This window comes from Cyrtonyx montezumae, unplaced genomic scaffold (assembly GCF_038088225.1).
Source record: "Cyrtonyx montezumae isolate F1298 unplaced genomic scaffold, pur_monq_1.0 scaffold_13, whole genome shotgun sequence".
Taxonomy (NCBI): Eukaryota; Metazoa; Chordata; class Aves; order Galliformes; family Odontophoridae; genus Cyrtonyx; species Cyrtonyx montezumae.
This window is the reverse complement of record NW_027071859.1, coordinates 5,374,474-5,398,415: the sequence shown is the minus strand read 5'-3', so window position 1 is coordinate 5,398,415 and position 23,942 is coordinate 5,374,474. Positions and strand designations below refer to the sequence as shown.

The window sequence follows — 23,942 nt, the reverse complement described above, 5'->3', positions numbered from 1 at the left end:
TCTTTATATATACAGAGTGTGCTCTGGGAATCTCTTTTTCTCACCCCCAAACTAGACACCTCGTGTCTGCAAGAACAAGGGTGAAACATGTCAGCTAGGCACTAGCTCTGCTTAGAAGCATACAGGCTGACCCTTTTTATCACCTTTCCCCTGATGTTTTATAAATACAGCTTTGGGTGATGTTTCCCACTAGCTTGGTTCTCCATCCAGTGCAGCACTGCTGTGACCAGTGGTGGGGAGGAGTCTCCATCCATCCGTCACCACCAAGGTTGTGACAGTAGACATCATCCTGGCCAAGTACCACTGCTAACTGGGACTGGCTTAATCACTAGATGTACCCTGGCATGGGGAACTGCTGATGTGTGCCACGATGGAGGCTGGAACAGGAGAGTTTGAAATCACCCTTAATATCATCCCCCTCTGTGCGGAGATTCTCAGCGAGCCCTGGACCCCAGTGTAGTCAGTGGAGAGAACAACAGTCAGAGGGAAGAGGAAGTCCTCTTGACTAATTAGACAAGTTTTGCACTGGATCTCTCTTTAGAAACAACAAGGAGGCTCTGTTTTGTATTTCTGAGGAGACACAGCCAACTATGCCTGGATGGGCTAACCCAACCTCTCCCCAAGCTGGAACAAAGGTTATAATGCAGCAGGACTTCTCACCAATTTAAGCCAAGAGACCCTATTTAAGGGACAAAAGTTCTTAGCCATGTGGCTATGGTCAGGCAGGGCCACATGGTTTCAGGGATTAGGACATGACCATTCCTGAATTGTTCACCAGCATGGATGGGGTTGATTGTATCATTTCTTCTCTCCAGGCCACAGACCTCCACCCAGCTGACATCAATGGGAAAGCTGACCCTTATATTGCCATCAAGCTGGGGAAGACAGACATCAAAGACAAGGAGAACTATATCTCCAAGCAGCTGAACCCTGTCTTCGGAAAGTGAGTTGCCCAAACTTTGTTACCTGTTCACACCCAGAAGGGGTTAGCTAAGCTCATCATCCCTTGGACCCACACCCTAGTCATCCCACAGCAGGTTTGGGTTCAGAAGTTGGGGCTCATCACACAGAACTTTCCTTGCAAGAGGTGTAGGCATACTCACTTAAGTCATCTCTCCTTTCGAGCAGTGTTATCAATATAGTAAAGGATGTTTAGGAGATGTCTGTATCTGATCGTGACTAAGTATCTGCTTTAGGAAGCATTAGGCCTGAACTCCTGTGAGAGCATTGCCTGGCTTTCCAGAGACACACAAACTTAGTTTCAGGGATGCAAATCAAACACTGACCACAGACTGCAGCAGACCCACCTCACCCATCATCTTGAGCAGCAGCCAAGGGCTCCAACTTGTTCTCTTCATCTGCTTCTCCCTGGCCTAGGTCCTTTGACATTGAGGCCACCTTCCCCATGGAGTCCATGCTGACAGTGGCAGTGTACGACTGGGACTTGGTGGGGACAGATGACCTCATTGGGGAGACCAAGATTGACCTGGAAAACCGCTACTACAGCAAGCACCGAGCTACATGTGGGGTGTCACAGACTTACTCCATGTACGAACAAAGCTTTCCCTGCTCAGTCTCCTGCCTGGACCCATGCCCGTCTCATCTTCCATGCCAAGTCTAGATCTCCTGCAGGAATCTCCCTCTTTCATTGCCTTCTGGAGGGGAAGTCTGTGCTGTACTTTTTCTCTTAACGAGAGTTTTAGGACCAGAACAGTAATGTAATGGTAGAGTGAGTTGTAAGTAGTAATAAGGGATGGGAAGAAGGGGTTGAGGGGCACTGGTGGGGCTAAGTAGAAAAGTGAGACTAGAGCTGTAATAGCAGCAGGACCAAAGGAGCAAAGCATCGTGGTCAAGCAGAGTGCACTGAGGATTTCAGGTCTGAGTCAGCACAGAGTAAAGGGACCAGGGCAGAAGGTGTTAGCAAAGTGTAGAGTGGGGATGCAGTGGGACCTGTCAGCCCTGAGGTTTCATATTTGGAGCCCCAGATCTTTACCCTGTGAGTGCTGAGTCTTTTGTGGCAGCAGCATATACTGGCTTGCAGAAGGAAACAACGCACCTTCTTTCTCCTTGCTACTACTTCACTGACCTCTCCCTCCTGTTTGCAGACATGGGTATAACATCTGGCGTGACCCCATGAAGCCCTCCCAGATCTTGTCCAAGCTGTGCAAAGAAGGCAAGGTGGATGGGCCGCACTTTGGGCCAGGAGGAAGAGTGAAAGTTGCCAATAGGGTGTACACTGGTCCCACGGAGATCGAGGATGAAAATGGTACCTGCCCCACGGGATGAAGATTGGAGGGGAGCAGGGGTCCGGGTGTGTCCTCATCATCCAGGGTTGGAGACAGCTCTAGCAGCCCCAACACCCTAATGCAGTGTTGCAGTCCTTCATCTACCACCTTACATTGACTCTTCATTGTGTAGCCAGCTGGACATTGGGGTGCTGTTAGAATTGCTCATGGGTGTCCATGGCATGAAATCACAAAGCTACCTTGAAAACATTCTCCTGACATTGTGCCTGAGGAGCAATGAAGAGAGCCTTCAACTTGAACTTTCCAGGTTTTAGAAAGCTCCATGTCCTTGATGTAACTGAGTACTCAAAGGTTGCGTCTCAGTGCATTCACATTCTCAAGAAAGATTGAAGGCAGGCAGTGAGGTGTGCACAGGAGGGGAATGTGGTCAAAGGACATGGGGTTGGTTTAGCGTGGGTAAAAGCAGGCTGGCAGGGGATCTGGACCTCCTGTGAATGGGTAAGGAGAAAGGAGTTATGAAGTGTTGGCTCAAGTGGACACAAGTGAATGGAGAGGAGTCACTAGCAGGCAGTTCAGCTGCCTTGGAGCAGGGAGGAGCTGGAAAAAGAATCCAAGAGTATGTGTGTGTGCCGGTGTCAATAATAGCTGGGGTCCTTCTTGACAGAGGAAGAGGGTTGTTAGCTCTCCTTGGTGTCTTTCCACCCAGACCTCCAAGCTCCTTTGCCCACACAGGTCAGAAGAAGCAAACAGATGAACATTTGGCCCTGACTGTGCTGCGCCACTGGGAAGATGTCCCACGGGCAGGATGCAAGCTGGTCCCTGAGCACGTGGAGACGCGCCCGCTGCTGAACCCTGACAAGCCAGGCATTGAGCAGGTCCTCCAGGCCCCCAGAGAGCAGCACTTGTCATCAACAGCCCTTAGCACTCACCTGATAACTCCAATAGACAGAATCTTCAGTGCCTCTTCCTCTTAAGCCTGCATCCATTTCATACTCCTGAGTCCTTGGGTCCCCTGGTTCCCCCATGCCCATGCATCTCGGCACTACACCATGCCATCAGGGTGGGCAAGGACTCCTGGCCAGACCGTAGCTCACATCTGGCACAGCCAGACTGATGCTGAAGGGCAGGTGGAGTTCAGGAGAACAATGTGGGTATGAGGAGCACAGAGGGGCTAGGGAGCTGACTGCACCTCTCCAACTTTGCAGGGTCGCCTGGAAATGTGGGTGGACATGTTCCCCATGGATATGCCGGCACCTGGCCCTGCTATTGATATTTCTCCCAGGAAACCAAAGAAGTAAGGAATGTCTCAACCAAATGACCTCTGGGAAAAACCATGGCTGGGGGCAGAGTCCTGGTTCTTCCCATTATTGTGTTTCTCCACAGCCCAGCCCTCTGTGTGGGCACTCCAGCCACACAGGCACTTCCAGACATCCTAAGAATGGAGGCATGTAATAATAACTTCCCCTTCCAGAGCTGCCCTTGAAGGGTGATATTCTGCCTGGCAGCCTCTGATATTGCTGAGTCTGTCCAGACTAGGAAATTAGAACAGCCATCCCAGCCCTAATAGTGTCAGCGTTAGCTTAGGGCAGGACATCCCTGTTCAGTGTGGATGGGCACTTTCCAGGAGGACAGCATTGCCACTGAGACAGGGTTGGTTAATCCAAGCAGGACATAGCAGGCACTGTCATAATGCCCTCTCCTGCCCCCTTTGGAGAGAAGACACATTTCTTCCCTTCGCATCCTTCGTAGCCCTGCCTTACTCTACTGGACTGCGTCCTTTTCCCACCCCAAGGGTGTGAAAGGATCCCACTGGGAGTCTCCTGCATTTGCATGCACTGCAAATGAGATCTTGAATGAGAGGTTTTCCCTGGATTCCAGTGGGCTGCAGCTGGAATCTCAAGACTGAGGCTGCAGAAAAGCTGAGACCAAGGGCGATGTCCAGACACCAGCACAGACTGAAAAAGCAGAGGTTTATCTGGCAGCCCAGGACAGACATGTCCAGCAGTGACCTGTAACCTGGAGCAGAGATCATAGAATCACAGAACCATTTGGGCTGAAAAAGAACTTCAGGATTATCAAGTCCAACCATGAACCTTGCTTATCAAGTCACATCACTAAACCACATCTCCTAGCTCCACTCAAGTCTCAAACAACTCCAGGAATGGGGACTCCACCACCTTCTTGGACAGCCCATTTCCACTAATGCCTCACCACCCCCTCTATGAAGAAATCCTTTCTAATATCCAATCTAAACCTAGAAAGGACAGCAATGTCCTGCGAGCTGCCCTGGACATGGGAGCAGGGTTCAATTCAGAAGGCAGCAACAAGCTTCCCCTCCTTACAGAGGGAAAAATTGTCACTGGACAGCACCACTGTACTGGTTGGGTGCCAGAGCCCTGGCACAGAGAGCAGAGAAGTGTGGGGTTTCTCCCTGGGGATCCCCCACAGCCCTTGGCCGTGGTGCTGGGCACCCTGCTCTGGGTGGCCCTGCTGGGGTAGGAGGGGATCTCCAGCCCTAAGCATCCTAGTGGCTGGGATTCTCTTATGGTCCTGATGAGTCAGGAAGAGCTGACACAGACTGTTTTGCAGACCCCATTTTAGTAAGAAATCTACCCAGTACCAAGCTATGTTGTCCCCTATATCCTTTGGCCTGGGCTATGCAGAAGATTAGAGCAGAAGAAGGTAAAGCTTCCCTTGCAGCTCCACTGACCCTGCTTGGGTTGATCCCAGCTCTTGCCCGTCTGGTTCCTTTCTTTGGATAAGGTCCCCAGTCTCCCATCCCCTTTGTTCCCTTCCTCCTGCCCCTTCCCCATTGCTTCACCTCCTTGTCTCCCTTCCTCCTGCCAGATATGAGCTCAGAGTGATAGTGTGGAACACAGACGAGGTCATCCTGGAGGACGATGACTACTTCACTGGCGAGAAATCCAGTGACATTTTTGTCAGGGGGTAGGTACAGCATGGTCACTTCCTCTGCTTCAGCCCTGGGAGTGCTGGTGCTATGGTGAACCCAGGGTGTGTTTGGGGAGACACATGGGTGAGGGATCACGTAGCACCAATGCTTTCTCCAGTGATGTAGTGCCTGTCCCAGCTGGGAACTTCAGTTCCTCCCTCTGGAGATTGGGTCAGCAGGATCCAGCATGCTCTGCTCCACATTCCCCTGCAATATTCCTTGCTCCTGTCCACCTCCAACATCCTCCTGCCTGGAGAAACGTTCCCAACAGCCAGCTTGAATTTCTTGTGCTCAAACCCCACTCTTCTCTCTGGGTCCCTTGTGCCCCACTCCCCCAGGGCTGCTGCACTTAAGGCTCTTAGGTCCTTCCAGTCTGTCCATGCCTTGCTGGCCTGGAGGCATCCTAGCTGCACATGCAGGATGGCCCCATGCCCTCTCCTCCTTTATGGACTGTTCCACCCCTCTGGGCCCTGCAGGTGGCTGAAGGGTCAGCAGGAGGACAAGCAAGACACAGATGTCCATTACCACTCACTCACCGGTGAAGGCAACTTCAACTGGCGTTACATCTTCCCCTTTGACTACCTGATGGCAGAGGAGAAGATCGTCATCTCCAAGAAAGAATCCATGTTCTCCTGGGATGAGACTGAGTACAAGATCCCAGCTCGCCTCACCCTGCAGGTCTGGGATGCCGACCACTTCTCAGCAGATGATTTCCTTGGTAAGGGTGGGGGGGGTCTGTCGAGCTGGGGCAGTGGGACAACCAGCAGGGTTGGAGCAGGGGGTGGCATGGGTGAGGCAACATCCAGACAGGGACAGTGCTCAGAAGGGCAGCTCTGGTCCTCAAGCCCACTACATCCTACAAATCCCTTTGGCCGTTGTGTGTAAGTATCTGATCTGAACCCTCATCTCCTCTGCTGCTGTTCAAAGGCTGCTCCTGAAGGCAGACGTCAGCTTTTTAGTTCCCAAAGCAGTTCAGAAAAGCTTTCTAGGGAAGGAGATGCTGGCCAAGCCCACCTCCAGCCAAGGATTTGCATTTTGGGGGTGCCAGCATCTGTGCCTCCTTGCCTCCTGCCAGGAGCCATTGAGTTGGACCTGAACCGCTTTCCCCGGGGAGCCAAGACATCAAAGCAGTGCAGCCTGGAGATGGTGACAAACGAGGCAGAGCTGCCCATGGTCTCAATCTTCAAGCAAAAGCGGGTGAAGGGCTGGTGGCCATTTGTGGCCAGGGATGAGAATGACGAGCTGGAGATCACCGTAAGGATGGGGAGAAGGGGGTGATTTTCCACCCTGGGGACCGCAACCACTGCAGACCACCCCCCATAGTCCTCCCTGCTCCCTTAGGCCCTCCCCGTCACCATGGATGGGGGGCCAGGTAGGGAGCAAAACCTGGAGCACAGCAGCCTTCTCTCCCTTCAGGGGAAAGTCGAGGCTGAACTACACCTCTTGACAGCAGAGGAAGCAGAGAAATCACCCGCTGGGCTGGCTCGCAATGAGCCTGACCCACTGGAGAAACCCAAGTAAGCAGAAAACCCATCTCCCCTGCAGATGCCTGGGCTCCTATGAGATGCTGCTGGGTGCTGCTCAGGGAGGGAGCCATGCATGGGGAGGTGAAGAAGGGTCGCAGCTCAGCAATGAGAGTTATGGGCAGGGCCTTCTCCCCTCGTTTCTCCCAACTGTGCACTGCCCTGCTGCCTTTCTTTACTCTCTTCTGTCTTTCTACTTAGCTTCATCTTACTTTTCTGGCCACCCACCTCCTGCTCCTCTCTGGTCCTGACCAACAGGACATTAGCCCCCCCCTGGCTCCCCCATAGCCCTGCCTTGCTCTGTCTGGCATACATCCTGCTAATTCCCCTTGCAAAATTCACCCAGGGGCGGACCCATGGTCTCCCTTTCCCTCCTGTGGTTCTCTAGCTGTGCTGCCTGCCCTCTCCATGACTGAGGTGCTCATGACATGTGTTTGCTTCCCTGGCAGCCGCCCAGACACGTCTTTCATCTGGTTCCTCAACCCTCTCAAGTCCATCAAATACCTCATCTGCACCCGCTACAAGTGGCTCATCATCAAAATCGTGCTGGCCCTGTTGCTCCTCATCATGGTGGCCCTCTTCCTCTACAGCATGCCAGGCTACATGGTCAAGAAGCTCCTGGGGGCATGAAGCACAGGAGCATCCAACCTCCAGCTCAGAAGCACCGCTTGCCCCAGTCCCATGCCCTTCTCCTCCCCACAGCCTCCTGGCAGCCTCGGGACACATCTCACTGCTGCTGGGCCTCCTGTTCTGCATTTATCTGTGCGCTCCTGTCTTCACTCCCACAGAAATGGGGCTGGAGGAGCTCTGTCCCTGAGGCTGGGTATCATCCCCTGGGCTGGCAGTGGTGCTCAGACAGCCCCTGCGGGGCACCCAGGCTGGGGACTTGTGGCCCTCTGACTTCTGGGGCAGCAGTTGACATCCCCCAAGGAGCTCAGCACCCTGCTGCAGAGGTGAGGAGTGCAAGAGCTGAGCTTGAGCTGATGCGTTGGAACCATTGGAGTTTTTCCCAAATGCTCCTTGAGGGGATATTGAGAAACAGAGTCCTGGGGTTCTGCAAGGGGCTGACCCTGCTCTGCCCTCTCCAGGGTACTAGCAGAGGCAGGAAAGCATCCAGCAGTACAAGCATCTTTCCAGGGCCACTCACCCAGCATTGGCTGGAAAACCCTGAGGCACAGAGGGAGCCACATCTTCAGGCACTGTGTGAGCTCTTTCCAACCTTCTCTCTGATGGGTTTGTGTTCATCAAGAGCTTTGGGGGGGGGGCATTTCTGACTGTGTATAGTGGGGAAGGAGGGAGGGAAGGGCTCTCGTGTATGTTCTCTGCAATATTCAGCTGTTGATGACCCACCAAGCTCAGCTTCAAGTGTGCAAGACCTTCATTCAGTACTTAAGAAACATTCGGAGATGTTTTTAGGATATTTGTCTTTTATCCTGTCAAGTCTGGGCTCACTGCTGTCCTGCCACTTATAGCCATTCCTGCCTCTGTACGTTATCTCAACAGTCCTCAAAATGGTCATGCCTTACCCTGCAGAGTGCAGGTGACTGCTGGGCTGGTGGCAGTGAGAGGGGATGCCGCTGCTGACAGCACGCAGTCTCTTCTGTCCACCACGAGCAACCTGCAGACACAGGGCAGCCAATGATGCAGAATCTGTTGTCTCAATCTGGGAGGGAAAAAAGAAGTGGGGAGGGATCTCAGGGCTCCATTTGGGTCCTCTTGAGTTGGAATCCCCGTGGCAGGAAGGCCCATACTGGGAAGAGTGAGGACCCCCATGGCCAGAGACTCCAACAAGGGGGCTCTGAACAAAGGGGCTGTGGTGGATGTGTGCATAGGGCAGTAGGCATTTCCTGGGCAATGCCTGTATCAAGCCTGGCCCCTCAATAGCTCTTCCACCCTGCATGACACACACCTCTCTTGTTTTCTTGCAATCCTCATCAGCCTCCTCACATGCCTCTGCACAGCACCTCTCCAGACTGTGCATTTTCGTGTGCTCCTTCTCACAGTGCTCATCTGTGTGCACACAGGAAGGCTTAGTGGGACACAGCTCCCCTCCAGCAGAATTCCTTTGGTCTGGGATGCAGATGCCCAGAAGAGCCCAGGAAAGTCCCAGTGCTGGGGCAGGGTGGGAAGGCTGGGGATTGGGCTCTTTCTTTACCTGCAGCACCACTCTCCGCCAGGACAGTGCAACTATCAGAAGTGACAAGAAATGTCCCCAAAAAATGTGGAAGCCCAGCATTTGCATGACTGTTTGCAGCTGAACAATGAGGAACCACTTGACCAGGAACCAGAACATCTTCACAGGGATTCAAGGTTCTGGGCTCAGTGGCAGTCCTCCTGAACAGACTCATCCAAAACAAAACATGTCATTTATGACAAAGCTCCTCTTAGAGCTCATCCCAACACTCCCAGAGTAACACTTGTCATCCTACAAAACTCCTTTTAACAACACATTCCATGACTGCATATCCTGGTACCACCCCCCTCCTCCCAATCTTTGCTCCCCATGCTCATCCCAGCCCATTTGGTGGCATCAACCTCCTCACACAGTAAAGAACTAAGATCATCTAGTCTGACCATCAGCCCATCTCACCATGCCCAGTGACCACATCCCTCAGTGCCACATCTGGAACACCTCCAGGGACGGTGACCCCACCCACTGCATGGCCACTCTTTCAGAGCAGAAATGTTTCCTAATATCCAAACTGAACCTTCGCCAGCACAACACGAGGCCATCACCTCTCATCCTATAACTTTACCTGGGAGAAGAGACTGAGTGCCAATCCCCGTAACACTTGTGCTCCAGACCCTTCACAACTCCATTGCCCTTCTCTGGACTTACTCCAGGGCCTCATTGCCTTTCTTGCAGTGAGGGACCCAAACCTGAACACAGAGGTATGGCCTCACCAGTGCTGAGTACAGGGGGATGATCGCTTCCCCGCTCCTGCTGGCTGCACATCCTTATACAAGCCAGGATACCATTGGCTTTCTCTGCCACCTGGGCACGCTGCTGGCTTACCTTCAGCCAGCTGTCAGTCAGCACTTCCAGCTCCTTCTCCTCCCTGCAGCTTGCTAGCCACTCTACCTTAACCCTGTAGCCACACATGGGGCTGTTGTGACCAAAGTGCAGGATCCAGCACCTGTTCTTGTTGAACTACATCCCATTGGCCTCAGCCCAGAGATCCAGCCTACCCAGGTCCCCCTGTAGGGCCATCCTACCCCCAGACAAATGACACATCCCCCCAGCCTCCTCATCTGCAGACTTTGACTTGAGGGTGCACTCAATGCCCTCCTCCAGGTCAGCAATGAAGATGTGACACAGCCCATGCCCCAGGACCAACCCCTGGGGAGCACCGCTCAACACCACAGCCCTCTGGACCTGGCTCTACAGCCAATGAAGAGCCCACACGTCCCAGCCACGGGCTGGGAGGCTGTGTTAATCTCCAGGAGACTGAGTTAAACGCTTTACTAAAGTCTATGCAGATTACAGCTACTGCTCTTAACTTCATCTACCAGGCTGCTCACTGAACCGCGCCCTTTCTGCGCATGCGTGGTGACGGACGCCGTTGCCAGGCAACACGCAAAGCAGCCAGGCTGCCGCCACGCGCATGCGCGGTATCCCCGTTGCTAGGCGACCGCTCGACGCCTCAGCCCCGGCGCCGTGCCACTGCGCTTGCGCAGTAGTTGTGCTGCCAGGCAACGCGTTGTCGCATGAGCCGCGGACTGCGCTCGGAGTTGGCGGGGCGGCGGTGGTGGGATCCGGACGCGGATGCGGACCCGGACCCACACCCAACAGATCCGGGCCCCCAGGAGCGGATCGCCGCTCGCCGCCGCCGCATCGCCGCCCGCCTCGACGCTGAGCGCCGGTAAGAAGAGGCCCGGCCGTGCCGCGGCCCGTCCTTCCTCCTGACAGCAGTCGGGCAGCCCGGGCCCTGCTGGTCCCGAGCTCTCCTGATCCCGAGCCTTCCGCCCTCCCCTCCAGGCTTCTGCTGCCTTTGTCCAGCCCCGATCTCTCTCCCTGAAGCATGCCAGCCCAAGCTCTGCCCACCTCCAGACCCCCACGGGGCCAAGCCTGACCTCTGTCCTAGCAGTACCGTGTTGGCAGCCCCCAACCAGCACCAATGCAGTGCCTTCCCCCTAGTGACCCTGTGTGTTGTTGCACACAGCCCCTGACTGTACCCCAAACTGGTACCTGCTCCTGACTCCACCACATCCAGGGCCAGCACGAGCTCAGGGACTGCCTGTGTGGGGCTGGCGTTGGTCCTCAGAGCATCCCCTGCCCCGCAGGAGCAGTGGGCCCAGGACCTCGGAGATTGGTCCACTCTTTCCTACCTCTTTTCTGCACTTTTGGGAACACAGTGAGCCTGCTGGATTGTGCAGTCTCTGCTGGGATGGAGTTGCAAGCCTTGCAATGAGATCTCTCAACACTAGAAAGACAGCGTGGTGCAAAAGTTTCTGTCTTTCCTTTTTCTACCCAGGCAAGCTCTTGGAAAAAATGAGGAGCCAAAAGAGAAGGCTGAGGATGGGGAAAAGGAGAGAATCGACCACAAGCAGATGGAGGAGAGCCAGCAGGTACAGCAGTAAGACAGGAAGGTTCTCTTGGATCCCTAACCTATAGGCTTTACCCTTCTTCTAGCTTCATTCAGTACTCAGTGTCACCCAGCAGCCTTTATGTGAGAGGAAACAGTGACAGAAGCCCTGTGGGAATGGATCCTTGGGTCACATATTGAAGACATGATTTCCCTGTAGCAAACTGCCCATGGATCGGAAGGATCTGGGACTGGAGCTACACATCCAGACCCAAATCCCTCCTCTGTCCACACACAGGGGAAGCAAAACAGCAATGTCCACTGAGCACAGGACAGTTCCTCTTGGTGCTGTTGGCCTTCAGGGCACTCCAAGTGAAGGAGAGCCCATGAATGCACTGAGGTCTTTCCAGTGCTTATCGAACCTTGCCAGAGCATGAGGAGATGGAATTTATGGGTTTCTCAGTGTCAGGATAGGATCTGGAGCCTTGACAGCATGAGAGCAGCTCCAGTGTTCCTCCCTTCAGAGCTGAAATCTACAGGTATGTATACCACCTCCTTCACAGAAGCTGGCCAAGCTGCTCTTCGAAGGCATGCAGATCGTGACAGATATCCAGGTGGCTGCTGACTTGAGGGAAACACAGAGGAGAGCAGAACAGGCCAAGCTGAAGCTACAGAGGTAAAAGACTGAAGCATGAATTTGCACTGCTGGGAAGGAGTGACACAGACATTAGTGCAGCTCCTAACTTTGGTCACTCACATACACTTAGGAGTTAAGGTTGTACTGCAGTTAATTAATTTCCAAAGGAAAATTTAGGCACACAAAGAGCTCCCAGGTCCCACCTGTGCCAAATGGATCTCTATGGCAGGCCAAGGCTGGTGAGGAGGCACTGCTGTACAACTGGCACTCTGGTTACCTGTCTTCTCCAGACCCATCACAGCTTCATCTCCAGTCTGGGAGAAATACAGCTGATTCTCAGCTTTTCCCCAGGAGGCTGTACCACATACTTGGGGACTCCTTGCTCATACAGCTGTCCTCAATTCTGACTGGCCAAACAGCTCTCCTGAGGCTGAAGGTGACACTGTGATGGAGAACATGCCAACCAGTGCTTAGAGGTGACTTGGTAAATGACCTGTTTCCTGAGGTTGCCCTCCATTTTCAGCACTGAGGGTAGTCATTAGCTATAGCATGAATATGTTCAGGGCCAGCCACAGCAGGCTGTTGTGTATGAGGACTGGGAAAAATGTGAGGCTGTGGTAATGTGAGGAAGAAGATATAAATATCTTCACAGTGAGGGTGGTCAGATGCTAACTCAGGGGCCCGTGGTGATTAGGGATCTTCCTCCTTGGGGATACTCAGCACTTGCCTGAATGCACAACCTGCTCTGCTGGCATTGGCGTTAATCCCATGTTAACCAGGACAAGGTATTTTTCTGAGGTTCTTCCAGCCTCAGTTATTCTCTAGTCTCTCTGTCAATGGTCAATATGTCTCTCTGTCAATTTGGTCAATATGTCCTGCTTCACCAGAGAAGTCTCCAAGGGGTTCGTCTGGCTGTTTCAGGCTCGCCTGTCAAGAAACACCAAGTCCTTTCTCTTAGTTGCCTTTGGAGGGCACTGTAGGAACAGTTTGTGGGAGGCTTGCTGGAGCAGGACCTCAGTTCCTTGCTCAGACTTTTTTCTAATGAGAATATCTGTAAAGAACCAGATACTGTGCCCAGAAACTGCCCATAGAGAAGGTTTCAGAGTATCAATGGTGGAGTGAGTGTGGGAGAAGCTCAATCGAGCTGCATTTGACAAAGGGAAAGCACTCCCTTTGATGCTCCAGGGATGGGCTGTGTAGCTGGGGTTGTGTCACATCCCACCTGCTGCTTCACTGAGATATTGATGACACTTTTCAGCTTAAGTTATTCTGGAGGATGTTCCTGTGGCTTTATATGTTGTGTGGACCACTGAACCACTTGCTGCCCTGCCCTGATTTACCTTCTTCTACTGGCCGCAGGGTGGAGAAGCTGGAGAATGAAGCCAGGTCCAGTGCCTCCAAGTTTGAGGAGATCTCCTCGAAGTGGGCCTTGGCCAATGAAATGAAAGTCCCCCAGGATCTGTGGCAGCTGCTGAACCAACAGCAGCAGCAGTGCACACAGCTTCTGGAGGCAAAGAACAAGCTCATTGGTGAACTGAAGCAGGTAGCGTGGGGACCATGCAGGGGTAACCAGGGAGGACTGGGTACTTGAAGCTCTGGAGGATGCTGTTCTAAAGCAACAGCCATCCCTCTGGCTCTCCAAGGCCAGAGTACATGGCTGGGATGCATGTGTCAGTTGGTCCAGGCCAAAACTGCCAGGAGTTGCAGTACCAGTGACACAGTGTCGACAGTGAGACCCAGTGCCTTGGCACTGCTTGGTGTACAGGGGCAAGTGTATGGGACACTGGTAGCAGTATGTCAAAGGGGCATGTCCCAGGCTGCACAGTAATTTAATATGAATTGGTTGAGAAAGGGGAGTGTTTTCCTAGATGGAAGTGAGTCCTCCCTATAGCAGGCTCCTTAGGAGCAGGAGTGGCCTGCCTGCAGGTGTGTCATCTCCGACTCCATCTTCAAACCAGCTGTGATTTCTGGTGGTGATATTTGTCTCCTCTCACCTTTCATCCTAACCACCACATGACTCTGGCCCTTTGCCCTTGTCACCTCTTCTCCTTTTGGAAAAGGCAGCATCTGGGTCCTACATTCTCCATTAGCACCTAGTAAAATATTCTCTCTGATTTCAGCATGTGCTATCCTTCTCCAGGAGCTGAAAAACAAAGATGAGCAATACACGGAGGCCATTAAGAAGCAGTCAGATGACATCAACCTGCTTTTGGAGAGAATGGAGAAACAGATCAGTACGATGTTGAAAACTTACCGCCATGAAATCCGTCAGATTGAGGTAGCAAGTTCATTCAGCAGAGGGAGAGTTCAGAGATAAAGACTGCAGCTGCTCCCTTCTCCATATCTGTGGCCAAAAAGCCTTAACCTCTTCTCATTGGTTGGGTTGACTACTGGCCAGAGCAGAGAGCTGATGTCCTAGTGAACGGAGCTCAAATCTGTCCAAGCAAGAGCACTGAATGGTGCTGGGTGCTGAGGGGCTACTTTATACAGTGCTGTGAATGACTTTGGTTCAGCACAGAGCAACATGGCAACATTCAAAAGCTATTGCTGTTTCATGGCTGGTTGTCTGTCTTGCTAAAAGCCACGAAGGGGCCTTGTTGGTTGTTAGTCTACTGCAGAGCATGGAAAGTCACAGATCAAACTTGTACAGGTTGTTGAGTGAGAGCTCAACATCAGACAGTGATTTCCAGTGAATTCACAGAGCTGCCACCAACAGCTTCCCTTGTGGGTGGAGGTGGCTGACAGCAGTCCCAGTGGGCTCACAATGTCAGATCTCTGAGAGGAGACATCAGGCCTGCGTGTGTTTATCAGATTAGAGCTGCTGCCAGTCCTCTCCTGATGTGGACTGGTATGAGGTTGGCAAATTGAGGTGCCAGCATGATGGTAATGGGCTCCATCTTCTTGGCAGAAAGCTTTTGAGCTCGAACGGCAAGAGCTGCTGGACAGCAACAGGAAGAAGTGGGAGGATGCCATCCGGGCACTCAACACAAAAGAGGTAAAGTCCCCATGAGATTTATAAACTGCCAGGATCTGTGCTGCTCTCCAGCACTGAGCTGCCTTGGAAGGCAAATGTGTATGATGGTGGCTGCTTGCTCAGGTGCATGGTGGGCAGAGGGGCAGGTTTTTCAGCCTGTTCTGCCAGGGAATTATCCATGCACAACCTTGCTTCGTGCTGCCTGAGGGAGCTGTGATCATGGGAGGAAGCTGTCACCACTGATGGATGATATTTTTCTTTTGCCCTTAGCTGGAATACCTGCATGCCCGTGTGAAGAAGGTGGAAGGGTTTGAGAAACAGCTGAATCAGCTGCGTGTGCAGGATGAGGAGGAGTATAACAGCATGAAGATTAATCTGGAGAATGATGTGCAGGTACAGAAAGGGGTGGTGTATGCCATGTGGTGTGGCAGTTGTGTGGGCTCCCTGGATTGTTCAGTGCTCTGAAGAGCAGCTAGCTGGTGTGAAAGCTGCATCTGGTATCTGGTCACCTCAGCTCTACAGCATGCACAGTCCATCTCCACGCCAGCAGCGTGATGGAGCTTTTTGTCTCTCCTCTCACTGGGATCCACAGTGCAGTATCAATGTGCCCTTGACTTCCAGCAGTCTGTAGCAGCTCTAGGATGCATGAAGCAGCTGGGAATGTCGAGGGTTTTGTTACTTCTGAGGTCATGTTTGATAGGAGAATCAAATGGTATGAGTGTTTTGATACCAGATCATTTCAGGTCAAGCTAATTGCCTCCCTTTTCAGGGGTCCATGGCCTAGGAGGTTTGAGTTTTTGCCTCTGACATCTAGCCCTAGGCCCATAGTCCACTTCGTCCTCCTCAGCTCAGCTGAGGACACAACTGACACCTGCTCCACTTGTTCTCATATGTTGTTTCCCATGCTGTGTGGCAGAAATGGGCTTGCATTTGACTCCAGTAAGGCTCATTGCTTTGTCCCCGTTGTGGTTTAACCCAGCAGGCAGCTCAACACCGCACAGCTGTTCACTCACTCCCCCTCAGTGTGTGGGGGAGAGAATCAGGAAAAGATAAAACTTGTGGTTGGCATAAAGACAGTTTAATAGAACAGAAAATGAAGAGAAAATAATAAAGAATATAAAAGAATAAGTGATGCACAGTGCAATTGGTTCCTACCCTCTTATTCCCCCACTTTTATTACTGAGCACGATGCTGTTTTGATACGGGATATCTCTTCAATGACTCTGGGTAAGCTGTCCTGGTTCTGTTCCCTCCAGTTCCTTGTGTACCTCTACACCCCTCACTGACCAGGTGGGAAGTAGTGAGAAGCAGAAAAGTCCTTGGCTTTGTGTAAGCACTGCTCTGCAACAACACAACAGTGTGCTATCTGAATTCTTTTTCTCCTAAATCCATAACACGGCACCATGGCAGACACTACAAAGAAAATTCACTCTGTCTCAGCCAAAACTAGGACAGTCCCACATGATGTTTTCCTAGGATGCCTGGAGAAATACAAGCTAGGAGCAATGTCTGTAAGGTTTTGCAGCACTAACCTGTGGTTTTCAGAACAGCAGGTGAAGCACTGCTGTTGCAAGGTCCCTGTCCACTTGAAAGAGCGAGTCCAAGGGGGCAGTCCTCACTCTGTGGCTTCTTCAACTTCATATTGATAACCCAGGGGCTGACACAGACTGTGTAATGTTCACTAATGCCTCTGAGCCACCTGGGGAGGGAGACAGCAACGTGCTAGAGATCAAGGTTCACAAATAGTGGTGTTGTGAAAATCACCCGCTCTGTTCATCTGTAGTTTCAAAAGCTTTCATAAAGCAGGAGGGATAACTATTCCTCTCTACTTTGTACCTACGTGCCCTTATCCAGGTTTGGCAACACACCAGGGAATAATAGAGTCTGGAAAAGAGCAAGTAGATCAACACCATGTAATAAAAGGTTGAGAGATTGGGGTTGTTTAGATCAGGAAAGAGATTTTGTTTGGGAGAAGCTCTGTCTATAAATTCTCACATTCTTATATGGCTTCTCTGTGTACAGGTTAGATGCAAGAAAAATTGGGTTTCAGTAGGGAAGATGTAAATCAGCATTTAGGTTTGAGATTTCAAGCTATGAAAGCTAGAAGTACAAGGACTCGGTGGTTATCAGCAGCAGCTGTGCTTTGATGCAGGATGTTAGGAATAGCAAAAATCAACATCTGCTGGGCCTGTCTTGGTGAAACTGTTCCCTCTGTGGGACAGAGGAGTGAGCTAAATGTCTTCATGGTTCCCTTCAGTACTGCATTTGTGTAATACCTTATGCCCCAGACATCACCCTTCCTCTTCAGGGGGAATAAGAGAAGTTGGAAATTCTGGTGTTCTTGATTCACGATACCACTGTCCTGAGGCATCAATGAAACAGGAGCTTAGCTAGGAGCTAAAGATGAAGAGTGTGTTTTCGAGATAATGAGGACTTCCCAGTTTCATTAGATAGAAATCAACATTTTAAATGTGGGATTTGGAGCATGGCCTTCCTCTGTCTGCTGTAAGAAGGTCCCCAGGCCCTGCTGGGATTTATCTTCATCTTTTCTTTTCCAGGTTGTTTGCAAGTGGCCTTCAGGGCAGGCAGAGAGCAGTGATCCTAGGTGGGGTGTGATGCCTTCCAGCCCAAAGCAGCAGCCTCAGGACACAGGCTCAGTCAGCTCTGGAATTGGCTCTTCCTTTCCATCAGCTGTTGAGCAAATGGGGTGCTGAGAAGCTGGGAGAAGTGTCTCCATCTCAGCTGTGGAGTAAAGGGAAGAGCTTGCTGTCTGTTTCCTGTCCTCCAGGCCACACAGCAAGATGCCGAGATCACAAACACATCAGTGCAGAAAGTAGGGCTGTTTTGCACTGGCTTCTTCACACAGGCACTCCTTTCTTCTTTCCTCCTGCTTGCCAAGTAACTTCTGAGCCTGTTGGCTAATTCAGCTCAAACTGGCAGGAGAGAAGAGTTCTCAAAGGCATGCAGTTGACTCAAAAACAAGGAGCTAAGTGCCCTAGTGAGCATAATTCAGACACAACTTCATTCCCTTCCCCAGAAACAACCCCACAACACGTGCTGATGGACAACCAGCATCTCCATCACAGGAGGGGTTAACTGGCAGAAATGTGCCCGGGAAGCTGGATTTGAAGATGTAGGGTCAGTATGATCAGGCTTCTCTGTGGCCTTTGCTTACAGCACAGCTTGTTTCCATGTTTTCTGAATTGCCAGAACCTGGAGAGTCAGCTCCAGCATATGAAAGCTGTCTATTTGATGGACCAGGAGAAGATGGAATACAACCTCGAGGTGCTTAAGAAGCAGGATGAGGAGAACACCGTCATCGGAGCAGAACAGAAAAGGAAGCTCAACCGGTAAAAATGCCATCCCTGGAAGATGGGCTCTGCCTTACCTGCTGCCATCTCCTAGTATGCCATTTGTTTTTGTGGAAACCATCACTAGCACAGGCCAGTGAGCTCTGACCCAACGTGGACAGGGGTGGGGTTTAGCCCAGGGCAGCACCATCCCTAGAACAGTTTGAATAAGCTGGCAGTGGCCAAACTGTGCCAAATAGGTGGGGATTAGTCAGGTCTTGCACTGAGTAGTCCCTAGCAGATGGGTAACTCCAACTCCCAGAGCCTTCAGGCACGTGGGATTTGCCCAAAGGTGCCTCTTTGGGAATCCCCAGCTTTGCTATCCCTCTCCAGGCTCTGCGGCTTACTCAATAATCTGAAAAAAAAACTGGTCAAACAAGAGAAGCGGTTCAGAGAGGAGAACCAGAGTCTTGCAGCTGACTGCAAACGCATCAAGAGGCAGTGCAAGGAGGTGAAGAAAAGGATGAGGTGTGCTGTGTGCAGATGCCTGCACATCCGTGATGAGGCTTCAGAGCATTTGAATGAGGTACAGAAGGGAGCAGACTCATTTATGGACACAAAGCCTACTTCCACGGGCTTTCTTTTTCTGCACAGGCTCTGTGCTGCCAGTGATGCTGAGAAGTTCGTGAAGGTGTGGCTTATGAACGAGGAGGAAGCCAAAGGGTTGATACGGAAAGCCCTCGATGCAGATCGCATCATTCACACCCAGCAACTGGGGCTGCCCTGGGAAGAGCCTCATTACTGGTTCCTCAACAACGTCGGCCCCCTTGGGAATTACAAGGCAAAGAAGATGGTGACCAAGTTGACCACAGAGGTCCTAACAGGTGGGACACACAGCCTCAATGCCCTTGTTGCCCCTGTGGCACTGGGTAACCCTCACCTTCCTCCATGAGAACCCCCTCTGTCTCTCCTGTCTTTGCCATTGCAAAGGGGTCTGACTGACTTTGTGAGTTCAGCCAGGGTCTGGTATGTGTCCGGCTCTGAGCTTGCTTATCCCAAGCTACCTTGGGGATCTCTGCACTGGGCTGTGCTCGTTGTTCCCAGTTCCAGATGAGCTGACCCAGAGCCAGCTTGCATCTTGGTCGTTTTGGCATTATTTCCAGGGCACCAGGAATAACTCTCATTTCCCTGGTGACTGCTGCAGTGATGTTACTAGTACTAACCAGGGGAGCACAATCAAAGCATGAAGACTTTTTGCTCACCTTCTTTCTGTGTTTCAGAGAGCTCCTGTGAGGGACAGGAGAAGAAAGAGAAGGAGAAGGAAGAAGTGGGCAGTGGGCATACAGCCACACCTCTGCTAAATATCTCCAAGAAGACTGCCAAGAGGATCCTGGAACTCGTGAGCGACGAGTCGGTGCGTGATGATGCAGTACCTGTCTTGATCAGAAAAAGCAGACAGGAGGAATATCCTCATGCTGCTCAGCTGCTGCCAGCCTTCCCCATGCAGCCTGCCCTTGCAGGGTGGCACAGCCGTAGCATGGCATGGGTTGGCTGCTGGGTTCTGGGCCTCTGGATGGAGGTGCTCACTGTTTCTGTGCTCCCTCTTCTCTTTGTGTCTGCCAAGGGCTTCCTCATTGAGAGAAAGCTGTTGGAGCCTCTGCGTGCTCTGGGAAAGTGTGAATGCACCCTCCTGAGGCTTGACTCCATCTTTTCGGTGAGTTGTCTGTTGTCCTGTCAGGGGCTGCAGGGATGCATGTCGCGTGGCCACATGGAAAAGCTCCATATGCAGGACACGGTGCCCCCAGGAAATGGCCCAAGAAACAGCAGGGACAAATCCAAGTAGACTGGAAAAATCAGGGTCTCAAAGTGTGGGAGCCAGGCAAGGAGAACGTGATCTTCCAGGCTGCAAAGGAAGCTGTGGGAGAAAGGAAGGCATGTGTCACACACACAGCTGTGAAGGTGTCCTGATAGTCACGGGGCTTTGCTCTGAACTGGATGCTGCTGGGGAACTGCCTCCCTCTCTCTGTTTGTCCTCTCTCCTCCTGTAAATTGAGAACCAAGTGGGAAAGTCCAGAGCAGGAGTTGAGGTTGGAGAAAGGGCTGGAGAAGCTGAGGAGTGACAGGTGGCCAGAAGAACAAGCTGTGATTCATAGAGGGGGGTCCAAAACCCAAGAATGGCCACCAAAGAGGAGGAGGACTGTTGCACAAGGAGAGTGAATTGCCTCTGCCACCTGTCTGTGTGGCACAGGACTGAGCAGCCTGAGGAAGACACAGCTGTTGAACTTCGTGGCTTAAGGAGAGGGAAACATTGCAGGAGACCATGAAGCACTGTCACCAGGTGCTTCTTGGCTTCAGTCCATCCTGCTGATGAGTTAACAGCTCCAGGGCTTCTCTGGTCTGTTCTCACCCCCCTCTCCTCCCCAGCAACAGATACCTCACCCTGTCACAGGCAGACCTCTTCTTACCACTCACTCCTGCTCAGGTCCTCTGTAACCATGGACAGAGGAGCTCCCTTTTCTCCTGTAAAATGTTTGTTGTTCTTCTAGCTCCCCCTCCTGTGTTGTCTCAGCCATGCTAAGTTGTTCTTTTGTTCCCCAGGCCCTCGATATTGACAGTGTGGATGACCTGTACCTGCTGGTGGATTTTTTCCTGAAGTACAAAGCCAAGGAAGGAGCTCTCAGACAAGTAGGACTGCCAGGGACAGCAGTGGGGAGAGCCCAGCAGAGCTGGGCATGTGTGGTCCACCAAGGGAAGGCAGAAATGGGGCAGGGGGTATTATAATGACCCTGTGAACAGTGCCAGGGCTGCTCTGTGGTCACACCCCTCGGGACATAACCCACAAGGCCAATGTGGGGAAATCAAGGCAGGTGCCCAGCCCCAAACCTGGCAAGGGCTGGGGACATGACAGGGTCACCTTATTGGAGGAGGTGGAGCTGGGTTGACCTCAGCAGGCCATTTAAACTTGTATTAGTGATTATGTACCCAGGGATGTAGCCAGGCAATGCTGATGGATCTCCAAGCTGGGGAACATCCTTGACCCATTTTATGCTAGGTACAAGCACAGCCTGTTGGTAAAAATTGGGTTGATGGGTTGCAGTGATCTTCTGCCGTGGATGAACAGGGCCTTCTGCACATCTATTCATATCTGAGCTGCCTAAATTTGTCAGAGAATGAGGCTGCAGGTGCTTGGAAGTTCCTGGGAGCAATGTGGAGCCTGGGGAGGGGAGGTTGGTGGAAGGGCACTGTGCCCAGCTTGCTGACCTTCCTTTCAGAGCCAGGGAAGCTCAGGTGGAGAAGATATCACAGACCTGGGTGAGGACAGAGCAGATGGTAAATCCAGTGCCCAGAGTGATGAGCTCAAATCCTCTCAGAGACCACTTCCATCCATGTACATCCATGCTGATGACGTCCTAAAGATCCTGAAAGCATTTGTACAGGATTTTCACAAGCTGAGGTGGGACTAGGGGCAAAACAGAACTGCTGACATTTGGAGAGAGCCAGACAGGGCTGAGACAACAGGACAAGGGACTTCAGGGGTGTGTGAGCAGGGCTGGGGGATGCTGTATTGCCCTGTCTGTTCTGGGAGCCACTCCTGCCTGCCTTATGAAGTTGCAGTGGGGTGGGGGTGGTCCCACCAGGGGAGGAGGTCCATGGTAGCTTCGAGCCTCATTGCTGGAGTGAGGGTTGACTGGGTGCAACCAGGCAGGGGGTGTACAGTAGTCTGGAGAGTCCAGGAGGAAGGTGGGTTCCATTAACTTAAGGGCTGTGTTCATTTGTGTGACAACGATGACAGTTCTCTGCAGCTGAGAGCTACGGGGCTAATTCCTCAGGAAGTGCTGAGCCCCAGGACTTTGTTCTCTGCCTCTCAGGGAGGACAGATCTTCAAAGGAGGTGCTACAGGTACGGGACAGTTCTAAGGATGGGGAGTACTGGGAAGCCTTGGCACATGTGATCCCAGAACCAACACTGAAGCTGTGGGATGCTCTGGAGGTGGCACTGAAGGAATATTAGTGAGTACCTGACAGTAATGCTGGGGATGAAGTAGGCTGACAACCTGGATGGGAGGACTGCAGCAAGGCTGGCACGGGCTGGCCCTGCACAGGGGTTGGGTGAGGGGTCTGCCAACCTGCTCACATGGGCAGGGGCTCAGCAGGGACCTCTGCAATGTCCCCTAGGTGACTGAGAGGCACTGGGCCCAGGGTGACAAGGCACAGTATGCAGGGCTGCTTTTGTGGGAGCACTGGGTCTCAGTGCCAGCACAGAATGAGCTCCTGGTGCTTGGGGCCAGCTCTAGGTCTGTGCTGGGAACCAGCAGTGATGTACAGCACCAGTGAGACCTAGCAGTGCCTCAGGAGGTTGCCCACCTCCCCACATCCCTGCAAATGGGCTTCACGAGGGTGTCTTAGACCCCAGAGATCTTGAGCAGCTCCCTCCCTGCTCCTGGAGCCAAGTTAATTCTCTGCCCTCTTTACACAGCAACGTCCTCAAGCGGAGGGCCAAACTCCTTGCTGAAGCAGCTGTCCTACAGCAGCAGAATTCGGAGCTAAGCATGATGCTGGAGAAATTCATCACCTCTGGGGTGAGTGCAGTGTTCTCCTGACCTGCAGGTGCTTAGGCTGAGTGCAGTACCTGCAGTGTGATCCCAGTGGAGGAGAGGGGGGAGTACTGGGCCACGACCCCAGGTTGTTCCCAACTGTCCCCACTGTGTGCCCACAGACCTAAATCCTGTCACTGTCAGGCTCAGGGTGCCTCTCCCTGTAGGCAAACAGCATGCTGCTCTCCTCTCCCGTGCAGTAGACGGACCTGAATCTGCCCTGTCCTGGAGAACCACAATGAATGCACAGATCTGGGGCTCAGCTTTTCTCTGACAAAAGCTGAAGCTATGTCTGAAACCAGGACTTGCTGTCAGGGACTAATAAACTTCTTCCAAACCTGAGCCAGGAGTGTGTGTGTAGCCTCTAAGTAGAGCTATTCTTGTCTCTAAAGATGCTGGGGAGCAACAGGGATGTGACACAGTACCAATCCAAGAATTGCCTGCAGCGTGCCTGAGCCAGGACCCCTCTTATCTTTCTGCTTTGTGAGCTCTTGGCATTGCTCTTGGGCAGAGTCTCACCACCACTGCCTGCCTGCTGGCCTGGAGGAGAAGCTGGAACTGTCCCTGACACAGCTTCTGGGTGCTCTGCTGCCCCACAGCAGTATCAGCCCCGTTGTGTTCCCCTCTCTCCTTCGTACCAGCATACAGGGTGTTGCAGGGACCCAGCTCAGCATCACCACCAGCCCTCAGCATCCTGGTGTTTGAAAAAGAACACCTTTCTCTACCTGGTTTTACACTTCATTCCACTGTTTTGCTTCCTTTTGCCTCCCCAGGCTCCCCCCAAACAACCCACCCCTCAACTATTTTTCATCCGGACCCAAATTCTGCATTTCTGGGGCGATGTTGGCCCAAGGCAGTGCTACAATGGGATTATGCCGAGGAAGGTCGTTACATCCCTCCCTCCCCCACGATTCACGCAGGTTATGTCTCGTTCCCAGCAGAACGGCTTTATCTTTAGCCTTGACTCCCCTAAAGCAGCACCTGCGGTTTTCTCTCCGTACCTACACACCACAGCGAAACAACACCGTTAGTACGATGCCCTTCAGCTCCTTCCACCCTCCTCCCGCTCCCCACCCTGACAGCTTAGTTAGAGGAGAGCCATTCCCACGGGACTGACACCTCCCCGTCCCCCATGCCAAGAAATCACTGCCTCCACGCTGCACTACGGAAACAGAAAGCCACTTAGGGCCGGGCCCTCTGCC

The 23,942-nt window shown here is 52.4% G+C and overlaps 3 protein-coding genes across 4 annotated transcripts in view; all 3 read left to right on the top strand.

The window, feature by feature from the left end:
• The window catches only part of OTOF (otoferlin), a 69,966-nt gene extending 62,391 nt beyond the window's left edge, over window positions 1–7,575 (top strand). For both annotated transcript variants that reach the window (XM_065730538.1, XM_065730537.1), the window contains 10 exons: window positions 816–943; window positions 1,378–1,548; window positions 2,106–2,266; window positions 2,979–3,121; window positions 3,452–3,540; window positions 5,094–5,192; window positions 5,673–5,914; window positions 6,272–6,450; window positions 6,613–6,713; window positions 7,169–7,575. In XM_065730538.1, the coding sequence (XP_065586610.1) occupies window positions 816–943; window positions 1,378–1,548; window positions 2,106–2,266; window positions 2,979–3,121; window positions 3,452–3,540; window positions 5,094–5,192; window positions 5,673–5,914; window positions 6,272–6,450; window positions 6,613–6,713; window positions 7,169–7,349 (1,494 nt within the window). In that variant the 3' untranslated portion in view covers window positions 7,350–7,575. The remainder of the gene's footprint in view (window positions 1–815; window positions 944–1,377; window positions 1,549–2,105; window positions 2,267–2,978; window positions 3,122–3,451; window positions 3,541–5,093; window positions 5,193–5,672; window positions 5,915–6,271; window positions 6,451–6,612; window positions 6,714–7,168) is intronic.
• A 2,852-nt stretch (window positions 7,576–10,427) lies between these two features.
• Window positions 10,428–21,839, top strand: LOC136044964 (dynein regulatory complex protein 1-like). Its single transcript, XM_065730536.1, has 14 exons — window positions 10,428–10,582; window positions 11,195–11,288; window positions 11,809–11,921; window positions 13,242–13,425; window positions 14,023–14,160; window positions 14,791–14,877; window positions 15,127–15,249; window positions 18,067–18,206; window positions 18,540–18,674; window positions 18,801–19,030; window positions 19,427–19,560; window positions 19,771–19,860; window positions 20,745–20,831; window positions 21,419–21,839. The coding sequence occupies exons 1-14, from the start codon at window positions 10,428–10,430 to the stop codon at window positions 21,608–21,610; spliced, it is 1,902 nt and encodes a 633-aa protein (XP_065586608.1). The 3' UTR covers window positions 21,611–21,839.
• On the top strand, window positions 21,797–23,075 carry LOC136045252 (dynein regulatory complex protein 1-like). Its single transcript, XM_065731080.1, has 4 exons — window positions 21,797–21,887; window positions 21,994–22,156; window positions 22,623–22,725; window positions 22,908–23,075. Exons 1-4 carry the CDS (start codon window positions 21,797–21,799, stop codon window positions 22,941–22,943), a joined length of 393 nt encoding a protein of 130 aa, XP_065587152.1. The 3' UTR covers window positions 22,944–23,075.
• Window positions 23,076–23,942: the final 867 nt, after the last annotated feature.

What these genes read in the sequence shown, in the direction of transcription:
- LOC136044964 (XM_065730536.1), top strand. Translation starts at nt 10,428, where the DNA reads ATGAGCCGCGGACTGCGCTCGGAGTTGGCGGGGCGGCGGTGGTGGGAT. An exon ending in ATGAAATCCGTCAGATTGAG is followed by an intron (nt 14,161 to 14,790) that starts GTAGCAAGTTCA and finishes TCTTCTTGGCAG; the next exon opens with AAAGCTTTTGAGCTCGAACG. An exon ending in GGGCACTCAACACAAAAGAG is followed by an intron (nt 14,878 to 15,126) that starts GTAAAGTCCCCA and finishes TTTTGCCCTTAG; the next exon opens with CTGGAATACCTGCATGCCCG.
- LOC136045252 (XM_065731080.1), top strand. Translation starts at nt 21,797, where the DNA reads ATGGTAGCTTCGAGCCTCATTGCTGGAGTGAGGGTTGACTGGGTGCAA. An exon ending in CTGGAGAGTCCAGGAGGAAG is followed by an intron (nt 21,888 to 21,993) that starts GTGGGTTCCATT and finishes GCTGAGCCCCAG; the next exon opens with GACTTTGTTCTCTGCCTCTC. An exon ending in AGAAATTCATCACCTCTGGG is followed by an intron (nt 22,726 to 22,907) that starts GTGAGTGCAGTG and finishes CTCTCCCTGTAG; the next exon opens with GCAAACAGCATGCTGCTCTC.